The sequence below is a fragment of the Helobdella robusta genome, assembly GCF_000326865.2.
Source record: "Helobdella robusta unplaced genomic scaffold HELROscaffold_4, whole genome shotgun sequence".
Taxonomy (NCBI): domain Eukaryota; kingdom Metazoa; phylum Annelida; class Clitellata; order Rhynchobdellida; family Glossiphoniidae; genus Helobdella; species Helobdella robusta.
Genome location: NW_008704902.1, coordinates 3,987,012 through 3,998,312, shown reverse-complemented (window position 1 = coordinate 3,998,312; position 11,301 = coordinate 3,987,012). Strand labels below are relative to the sequence as shown.

Sequence of the window (11,301 nt, the reverse complement as noted above, 5' to 3'; positions counted from 1 at the left end):
TTCAAAACTTTTTAAAAATGTAAGTTTTGGGCCGCCGATTCTTTAAATTATTCTTTGCGCCTACATTCAACAGTCTTCATGTTATTATTCATATTAATTGTGTATATGACACAATATTATTTTATATCCATATATTACATTATTATTATTACTATTAATTTATGATTATTATATTATTATATAAGAATATTTTAATCTTAGAATGTGCAATGCAGATGATAAGGAGCAGTTATTATTTTTAACCTGAGCTAAAAATTTCTTACTCATTAATCTTTCATTCTTTAATGGGCGTTTATGCAATAACTTTTTTTAGCAAAATGTTCAATCAATTTGTGCACTTGTATTACGTCTAATTAGTTTGTTTCTACTTTAAATCAATCATTAAGCTGCATTTAATGCGTCTGGTTAAAGTCAACTATCAAAAGGCAACTTTTAAAGGATGACATCGCATCATTCTCTTCATGACATTCCTTTCATTTCATCCTTGATTAAAACTTGATTAAAGCATTTAATTTGATATTTATCACTGATCAACAATCTCCTTCTTTAAAATTTTTAAAATTTAAAATTCTATTTTTTATGTATTTATTTGAATTATGCCTGATTACTGCCTTTTATTTGCCTTTCCATTTTATTTGATTTTCTGTGGACTGATTTGTACGTAATACGTAGAATGAAGTTGCAGACGAACTTACCACCATTTTACATTCATCAACGATCGGTTTACGTCTCACCAACTACACACTTTATTTTAACATTATCGCCAAATCACTGCATTCGATTTAGTTATTAAATTTTCATCTTGTTTGCGAGCAATAGACATTTTTTTATTTTTTAACAAAAACTACTTACATTTTCATGTTTGCATCTTTCCGCATGAGCCAATAATTTACTTGTATTAATTTTGTATTTTAATTTATCTTTCGAATTTTACAGTACAATTTATAGAACAGTTTGACCTTCAGGCACGATGAAGCCTGTTTTGACGATTGGAGATTTTTATTTGTATTATCAGCGGAAACAACGACGGCTTAATTGCTTTCATTTTTACGACCAATAAAATATGAACTCATTTGTGCCTAAATATCAGGTATAATAAATTTATTAAAAATATTCTCATTCTCATACGCTTCATCATTATGTAGATATCTGAAGTTGTAAGATGTAGGGTAGCACGCGGAAGTTTGTTGAAACTGAAAGAAGCATGCCATAAATAACACGATGTCTTCAAGGATCATCCTAACATTCCATTTATTATCCTTATCACCATTCAGGTACTCTTGACTTGTCGCTTTCATGTTTGTTAGCTCGGACGAGATTACACTGTTAGTGTTACACGTTGATGTCTGCGTGCCGGTGTTTCATTTGATGCCCACCGCAGACTGTACTCGTCATGTTCGTCGACAGTTACCTGAGTTTAGAAAAAAATATTGAAATGAGTGCTATTTCAATTTTACACCGAACAATGTTTAGCGGTATTTGTTTTATTTGTTTATGCAAAAAGCGTGTAAGGTGTCTGTCATTTCTCTTGATTATAACACGACGTGGGCATCATCTTTGTATTGTTATTATACCAGCTGGTATAGAAAATATTTTGAAGCGAGGTATTAAAAATTGATTAGAAAAAATAACTGGGAAACGAAGTTACTACGATACGTTTTCATTAAAAATTTAACTCATTATTTTAACCCGAAAATTTATTTTGTAAAGTTATTTTCCACAATTAATAGAATTTTCTTCGTAGTTAGCATTGATGCAATTTTGCGGATCGGTATATGATGATCCGGCTGGTCATCATCATCAGAATCCTCGCATTGTTTATTGCTTCTCGCCGCACCTGCAAATAATTCCATGCGGCCGCCAACGTATTGATACTAACATCTTCCAATTTATGGCACCGCACCTACCAGTACACAACAAAAAATTGCACTAAACACAAACAATATGCTCACCCATACGTCCACACATTTATAAACATACATATCCTCGTTAGAATGATATATGGATATACGTTATACATGCACTGCACACACATAAAGTGTACACACACATCCATGTTTATAATAATCTCAATTAATGTTTAACATAGGGATTTATACTTGATAAAGAATATTTTGACAAAATTTCTGTCATAAAGTAGGCTAGTTGTTGGAACGTTTTCACAAAAGCAAAAGACGAGTAGAAGCAGCAACACGCCAGCTCACATCTTCACTGAATGATTCTGTGTTTTCTGTTATATTTGTTTATAGAGAAACAAAATGCATTACCGGGAAGCCGTCAAACAGAGCTTTGAGGTTGTGTTTCGCCTGGCATGCAACTGCACTGCGTAGGACTGACTGAATAAAAACATTTCAAAGCAGGATGAAACAAGCACGTTGACGCGGCTGATTCATAAACATCATTTAGGGGTCAGATATCTTCAAGCAGCAAACACTGGCCAACAACAAACAATATATTAATATGAACAACAATAACAACAGCAATATATCAGCCTCAACATTAACAACAATTGAAAGAAAACCAGGTCTGATGGCTTTCCATCATAAGCCAGATAAGATAAATTGAGTTTTTTTTTATTGAATGAGCTAATTAAATTTAAGCACTTTAGAAATTTACAATTAAATTATTATTAGTATAGTAAAATTGTTCATGATCTATTTTGTAAAATTAGATTCGTAAAATAGATAAATGAAAATGAAATAAATATTAAAAGCTGAATACTCCGGAGTGACTTGTACGGTCAAAACAAACAGAACTTGCACGGCACACACGCGCTGCATGACATGATGTTCAAATGTATGTTTGTGCACAAAAATTTAGTGTATTTACTCAGAGAAACTGCAGTGATAAAGAGAGGACACAGTCATGCGTACATATGCCAGGATACATACACACAAATAAAATAAATATATATGTATTTTAAAATATAAATATATTTATATATTTTGTGAGTCGACTTGAATCTTCAAGTACGGGATTTTATAAAGGGTGAGAATTTTCGACTTGCTCCCGCAAGCACAGCCTAAAACGAGTTTGGTGTCATATATGTATTATATATATTATATATATATATATATATTAATAACGTTATATAATCTTAGATATAACTTTAAACATAAAATATTTTAATGCTAGTTAAATTTCACCCCGTTGCAAATTTATCACTGCACATATTTCATATAACATTTTAAGTTCAGTTAAATTTAGCATTTAAACATTTTTAATGCCATAATTTTGATTGAATAATTACAACCTGTTTTGTCGGCAAGTCAACGCAGAGACCTGGTTCAAATTCTGTCACTGCTGTTTAAAAAGCTCTCTCCAAAATTTTCATTATCAAATGCTGTAATAAATTAATACAAAATTATAAAAAGAAAAGCTAAGAAAGGAAAAGAAATTTAAAAAAATGAACTAACTACCTTTTTGACGCAGGGTAAAATTTTAGACATGCATTGCAGTGAGTGACAATAGTACCTATATTCTTTTTTTTAACAACAAACCAATCAAACATTATTTATTAAAAGATAATGTGGCTGAAAAACTGTTCAGTATTTATAAATCAGTTTAAAATTTTTACAAAATAGACAGCCAATTAACTAACTCATTGAACATCAAACATTTTTCCACTTCGGAAAAAAATTAGACAGAAATTTGTCTGATCATCGATAAAAATGCTGAACCACACACGTGAGACTGAAGATGATGTGACTCCACGGACTGAACTGCCATTATTTGGCCTCCTTCATTATCTGTTTCTTTGTTGTCCAAACAGACTGTATGTAATGTAATGTAGAAGGCATGTTCGCTGCACGAAAAGTCATTTATTACATCGTTGAATATTTTCTGTTGGTCGTAAAAAAGTGAATAAAATGCAATAAAATAAAACAACAGTCGGCGTGGTTGTGTAATGGTTAAAGGCGCCTGTTTCACTGTTACTGTCATCGGGTTCAAATCCAAAGAAAATCCCCACAAATGGTACGCAATGCACACGATACCTTCGTTCGTGCGTGCTCACGGGATAGGATGAGTGCGTGTCGTTATCGTTTGATACCTCATCAAGTCAACGAATTGAAAATTGCTAATAATTACTGATAATTGCATTATTAATATCACTAAACATAAAAGTTATAATATTAAAAATAATAATACTAAATTATGAAGCGGTATGATAGTCTGGTGGTCAAAAGCACCTGGGCCGAGAAATAGCACATTTAAAGCATTTACATTCATGTCCAAAAAAACACATTGCATTTCAATGCAAACGCCAAGGAACCATTTTCTTGCAGGTTGTTGTGAGCATCTTTCTTCATGAACACGCAGAATAATGCGCAGAACGCACACGTCACGTAGATTATTTCTGCAAATAATTCAAGGGCGAGTTCGAGATCCTTGCATGTTTGCACTGGTTAACAATATTTTCGATAGAATAATTGAGCAGTTGTGCGGTGTCATGACCTTGGTTCAGTTGATTTATGACGGCGGACAATTTATGGTTGTTCTGATTTTTTTACCGTTGAAAAAGAATTGAGGACGTGCATTAATAGAAAAAGCAACAAAAGTCGTTAAGAATTCATGAATTCGCCAGTGTTAATTGCAGAAGTAATATATCCTAATGAAATATTGCAAACATGTGTATGATATAAATTAAAATTCACTCAGAAAATAAACATTTTATTTAACAGTAGTCATTTTTAAATTTAATGATTGGCTTTTTTGTAAACAATAAAACATATTACTGTTTAGAAGATAATTTATTAACCCACAGCATTATTTAGGTCTATCAATTAACACTACTGCTCAACTAATGTAATTATAACACCGCTGATGAACAATTGCATTTTCTAACCATTTTGTCGAGCCTTTGTAATTGATAAAATTTTATTTAACTTGAAATTGTTGTACAACCGATGAGAGGAGAGGTTAAGGTTAGTATTAGTGGAACCAATCAGAGGTCTTAAGCTATGCAGCCACCGAGTTTGTTTAAGCGAGCCACGGACGTGGGTTAAAAGACTAATTACATTTAGAATTGTCATCCAATTACTAAGTGTAACAAAGACCAAATGGCGTGAAACATTCGCTCCTGATCAGAGAAGTTGGTGAATGGAATGTGGAGACAGATCTGGGATAGGTAGGGCAACAAAAATGTGACGTGGTGAACAAAATATTATTCCCATAATGGACGTGTTATTTATATAACTAACTTCGCAGTGTTACGCTTCATGAAGTTTGCACGTGTAACCTTCTGATAAACAGCTCATTAAAACGATAGAAAAATAAACAAACACAAAAAGTGAACATAGCAGATGCATTAAACACGATGCATGATGATAGAGCATCAACTATTACTTGCATTCAATGGCGGATCTGGGGCCGGAGGGGCCACGAGTTATAGTAAGTAGTAGCAGTATTTTTATTAATTCAGTAAGACTCAGTTTTTGCACCAAAAAACACCGTTTCATATAAAAATTTTCTCAAAAATTGGCGTGGAAAGCAAACAAGGTTGCCAGCTTAATTTTGGCCACATTTAAACAACAACATTTAACATTTAAACAATTTTAAAATTTTGCCTTCTAGATACGACATTGTTTGTATTTGTGGTTAGGTCGGTTTTTTGTAAAACAATTTCGTTATTTGAAAAAGTTTGATAACTTACAATTTTTTATAGGATTGCTCATATTAATGGATGGTGTATCAATTTGAGATGAGTGAGTATTAAAGGTGACAAAATTCTGCATGTTTTTTTTTTAGAAATTATTTAATGTAAAAGAATTTCATAAAGGAACGTGTCGTTGGTAATTAAATTTTAAATCATTTGTCTGCTACGTCAGTCTAATTTAATTTAATTTAATCTAATTGTTATTGTCACACTGCAGAAACATTGAACAAAATTTTTATAAAGTTGAATCACTTTCCATATTTATGACCAAAACCTTCCAAACTTTCAAAGGGCACATTTTTATCATAAAATCATGTAAGCTTTTTAACATACATTCAATATACCGCATCTCAATATAATGCATCTTAATATAAAATGCATCTTATATAATGCATTTTAATACAATGCATCTTAATATAATGCATCGTAATATAATGCATCTTAACATAATGCATCTTAACATAATGCATCTAAACATAATGTATCTTAATACAATGCACCTTAATATAATACATCTTAATATAATGCATCTTTGTATGCAAAATCTTTTTGTACGCGCTAGTCGTAACTGCCACGTTTCAAATTTTTATGCTCGGAAAAATTTTTATTATCATCGCCTCTGTAATCAAATTCTTATTAGAAGGGGGATTTCGATGTGCATAATATTTTTTAATGTCATCGATGCTCTGTTCTACTCACCATATGCTCTGATGTTGTGTGTGTTTGTGGTATTGTGTGTAATGTGCTCCTTTTGTTTAAAGTGGTATGTATATTTATGTTTGAGTGTAAAGGAAGATGTTATATGAATTATTATAAAACAATAATTCACTTCTACAATGAAATTAAACAAATTGAGAACAAATTGAAAAGACCTATCCAGTTTTCATAACCATTACTCAGACCAGGCAAGAAACAGTAGGTAGACAATTTCTATTGCAACATAAAGGCAAACAAAAACTTCTGAAGAAAAAGAATTCGCTCTACAAAACAAACACTTCTATAATGCTTTTCTCTCTTTTTTTGTCTGCATAAAAACTGAGGTTACACATACGCATATCAAATGATCGCAATATATATATATATATGATATATATAACGTCTCCCGTGAATTGACATCAGACGCGCTTTATTCACTTTTTTTGCTGTGGGAGGTTGAGCAAATGATATTTTCAGACGCTTTTGAAGTCACTTTGACTTATGGCGTTTAATTTCTTCAGATCAGCAGGTAACGGATTCCAAGTTTGGGCAGCTGATATAAAAAATCTTTTTTTCCAAAATGTGAAGACTTGAATTTTGAAACTATAGGATCACCGTGGTTGGATGATCGCAGTAAGGACTTTGTATTTTTACTTTTCTGAGCTAAGGTGTTAAGATAGAAAATTTCTATCTTTGCCAAACCTCTTATTTTTGGCAAATAAAAATAAATTGAATTAAGGAAAAGATTTTCCCAAAAATTCATCATGTTTCATAACGCCAATGCGTCTTTTTTCATAGATAAATTTATTTTTTTATAAGATTTTTATCCAATATTTTCCAGTATTACAAACGGTTTTTTCAATTCATTTAATTGAACAAATTATTGTTGACATTCAAAAACAGATCCATCCAAAATGGTTGTAACATCTGCTCATTTAAATTTTGCTTAACTTCACCCGCCAATCTTATTTATCTGTACTGATTAATTCGGTTAGTTGTCGTTCACATTTTATTTACATATTGCAAACCCAACATATACACAACATGCGGGCACTGACTGTACAGTACATGTACAAGTGTACAAACATGTATGCATACATACGTACACGCAATTAAAATAGGAAGCCACATTATAAATAGACAATCGAGCGGATTGCTTTGAACGAACAGGCCTTTTTGACATGTTTTAATTTGTTCTTCCAAGCATTAAGAAGACCTTTCTTATGAACATTTGCTTTTTAATGTTTTTAAAGTGCCGAAATGTTTTTTTTACAGAATTTTGTGTGTGATTGTCGGTTCGTTCACTTTGTTTGTTCACTTGCTACATGGCTTTTTTGCCTCTTCCATTGATGTGCTTGTTAATTTAGGAAATGAATGTTGAATAAGTTACACAAACATTGTTATGTTTAAAGTAAAAAGAACGTTTTCAAGACAATTCAAAAATATTTATGTAAAGTTATTTACAAAAGGTTTCAAACTGTTTAATTACTTCTTCTTTCTCCCTTTTTTTGAGATGATTAACAAATTATCATTCAACCTAGCAGAAATGATGTAGTTAGCAAAATAGAAAGGTTTCCTTGTTAAATAATTACATTCTTACATACTACGTGCTGACGATTTTTCAGATTCATATAAGGAATGATTTATAAAATAATTTTTAACATGTAAGCAAGAAACAAGTGGGCATCAGGGGAAACTATTCGAACTGGGTGGATGTAACAAGCGGTATATCTCAGGGCTCAATGCTGGGGCCACTGTTGTTTACTGTTTTCATCAATGATATTGATAGTGGAATTTATTCCAAGAAAGCCAAATTTGCGGATAATACCAAGATCAGTGCAGTGGTGGATAAAAATGAGGATGTAGAAAGACTGTGAACTGATCTAGAAAAAACTTCACCAATGGGCAGAAGACTGGCAGACAAAATTTAACATAGATAAATGCTCCGTCATTCACATGGGAACAAAATACAAGCAAAATATATTAGAATTTGAAAACTGACATCTAAAGGTTTGATCTGAAGAAAAGAACCTTGGAATAATTGTAGACAAAAGTGGGAAACCTACCAGGCAATGCATAAAAACTGCAAAAAGAGCAAACAACACACTTGACATAATAAAAAGGACGATTGTTAACAGGGATAAATCAATAATGTTAAATCTATATAAAACGTTAGTGCGATTTATACTAGAATACTGCATACAGACATTGGCAAAAAGGCAAAGAAATGTTGGAAAAAGTTCAAAGACTGACAAACAACCTGGATGATTAACAAATGTGAATGACTTTCATATGAGGAAAGATTAAAGAGATGTTGACTGACAACTTTAGACAAACGTAGGATTAGAGAAGATCTTATTCAGGCGTACAAAATCATAACGTGTAAAGATGAGATAGAATCATCCCTATTCTTCCAATTAACAGAAAACAAAAACACAAGAGGGCACCAGTACAAGCTTTTCAAAGAAAGACTAGAAACTATAAAAGGAAGATTTTTCTGTTCGAGATTATTGAACATTGAAATAAGCTAAACGAAAAAACTGTAACAGCTTCTACAACGCAGGAGTTCAAAGTCAGACTTGGAAGATTGGGATTCAAAATCGATTCAGTGTTTCTCTCACACTGAATCTTCTGAACCACTATAATATTTGTTATGTTATGTTAAACAACATTTCAACGTGTATAACAAATCTTGAAAATGTCTTTAATGACAAGTTTTTATCTATAATGAAAGTTAATCTGAATGCTTCACCAAAATATGTTTGAAAGTTTTAAAAATATTTTACGCATTGTTTGTGGTTGTAAACTTTCATTACAGTTCAGTTGGAATAAATAAATAAATTAACTGCAGATTCATGGTGAGTGCTTGTTACCAATTTGAATGGGTCAACAGTTTATTTACGCGCTTGTTGGGGTCGCAGATTGATTGATGTGATGGTATTGATGAAATGGATTTATGTAATGGACGCATGTGATGGATTGATGTAATGAATGACTGAGATGCATTGATTTTTTAGAATGGGGAAATTGATTGATTTAATTAAAGATTTTGAGGTTTTTTAATATAAAAATCATTATATCGTTCCAAATAAGTTTTCAGAAACAACTTTAAAATTCCTTCTGTAAAGTTTTTAGTTTTATTATTTTTGTGTGAATAAAATCGTTGAAAATGTGTTTATATACATCTCATAAAGTTCGCTCACTCAATTTATTTCATTTTTTTTATTTTTGGGCCTATAAAAATCGTCTGCGTACGTTCATTCACTGTAGCAGCCTGCTGTTACTTCTTCAACCTCTGCAGGAATTTCCAGCTCGCTGGTGTGTGAAACACAACGTTGTATAAAATTTTTGTACGCTATTAAATAGATTTTTCTTTATTATTATAACAATGAAAACAAAATTACATTGCACTTAAAGTGGAAACCTGGAATAAAATGCATCTAGCACTCAAAAAAGGATTAACTAGTAACAAAACATGAACTGATATCCTCCCAGGCAATGGTAAGACAAATACTGTGAGTAAATTTTAAAATATTATTGCACTTTTCTACAGAATATATTTAAATTTATAATACACTTGCACCTGTTTTATAAAAAATTATAGCAGTAGTAAAAATATAGATGACGCTAGCAAACTATTAATATAAATTGATAGTCAAATGCAACTGAGCTTGAAATCAGGAAGGGCTCCATCTAGCTCTCCAAAAGCTCAGGACCGGATGCAATCCACGCCAAGGTGCGTCAGATAAAAGGAACAGTCATGTTGCAGATGTTCTCAAAAAATTGGAAGAGAAAGAGTAATCAAAAGTCTTGTGACAGACGCCAGCGCGTCTTGATGTTTCGAGTTTTACACAACCACTATCTCCGAAAGTCAGCGAGTGTTGCTCTTAGTGCTATCAACATGATATCTGCGGTTGTCAATTTTTTAAAAAATTCCACGAAAACAATTTCATCACATTTTAGCTAAAAGGCATACACGTTTGGGTTGCGAAGTAAAATAAAGTATTGTCAGATGTATTAAAAAACAACTGAACATTACAAATTTTCAGTTCAATAACTGGGAAACATTTGCAAAAATAATCTGCAATGGAAGCAAACATCAGAAATTCAGGCGGCAAAACACAGACGCATTTCAGAGGCTCAAATAAAATTCGCTACATACAAGAACAAAGTGAAAACACCCACGCGCGCCTAGACTGTCGTTGAGCATTAAGGGTCTTTGTATTTTCTAGCTAGTGAATGAACGATGGTGATGGTCTTATTGACAATACAAGCTTTCAAAAACATGCAGACCAAAAAATAAAATAACAAGACTATTGAGTGGAAAAAGGAGATGAATTATTTAGAGGAGTACCTACAATCGATCTTGCGTTTGAAAGAATCGTTGGGCGAACAAGCTGAGAGGATCAAAGTGGGAGATTAATAACGTGGATACATTACAATCACAACGGAAGTTATTATAATAAGTATACTACTGAATCAGTCAAAATGACAGCTATGTACCATTGTATCAATGTATCATTGTATCAATATATCAGTGTTTCATCGTATCAATTAATAATTGCATCATTGTGTCAATGTATCATTCAGCATAACAAACGGAGCAATATCTATTTATTGGAAACATAAACTCACATAAAATGGCGTAACGCAAAATATGCGTAAATCATTACTTTATTATCATGCATACGAAATACAGCACAAAACAAACACATAATGCTTCAACGTAGAACATTATTGATCATCTGCATTGTTACCAGGTATCAATCATTCTCTTTCAATGCAAAGCCAACGTGACATTTCTCAATGCATCAAATGAATGTAGGCACAAAAGTATATATATATTTTTAGTTATATGTATGTGTGTATGTTCATGTCTATGTATGTGTGTGTGTATGTGTGTTCATATATATAAAGTTTTACGTACGTATAATGACGTTTACATGTAC

At 32.0% G+C, this 11,301-nt stretch overlaps 1 protein-coding gene across 1 annotated transcript; it reads right to left on the bottom strand.

Moving 5' to 3' along the window:
• Positions 1–3,639: 3,639 nt before the first annotated feature.
• HELRODRAFT_162484 (hypothetical protein) lies at positions 3,640–5,954 on the bottom strand (the record flags this gene model as incomplete). Its single annotated transcript, XM_009024674.1, has 3 exons — positions 3,640–3,843; positions 4,245–4,402; positions 5,909–5,954. 3 exons carry the CDS (start codon positions 5,952–5,954, stop codon positions 3,640–3,642), a joined length of 408 nt encoding a protein of 135 aa, XP_009022922.1.
• Positions 5,955–11,301: the final 5,347 nt, after the last annotated feature.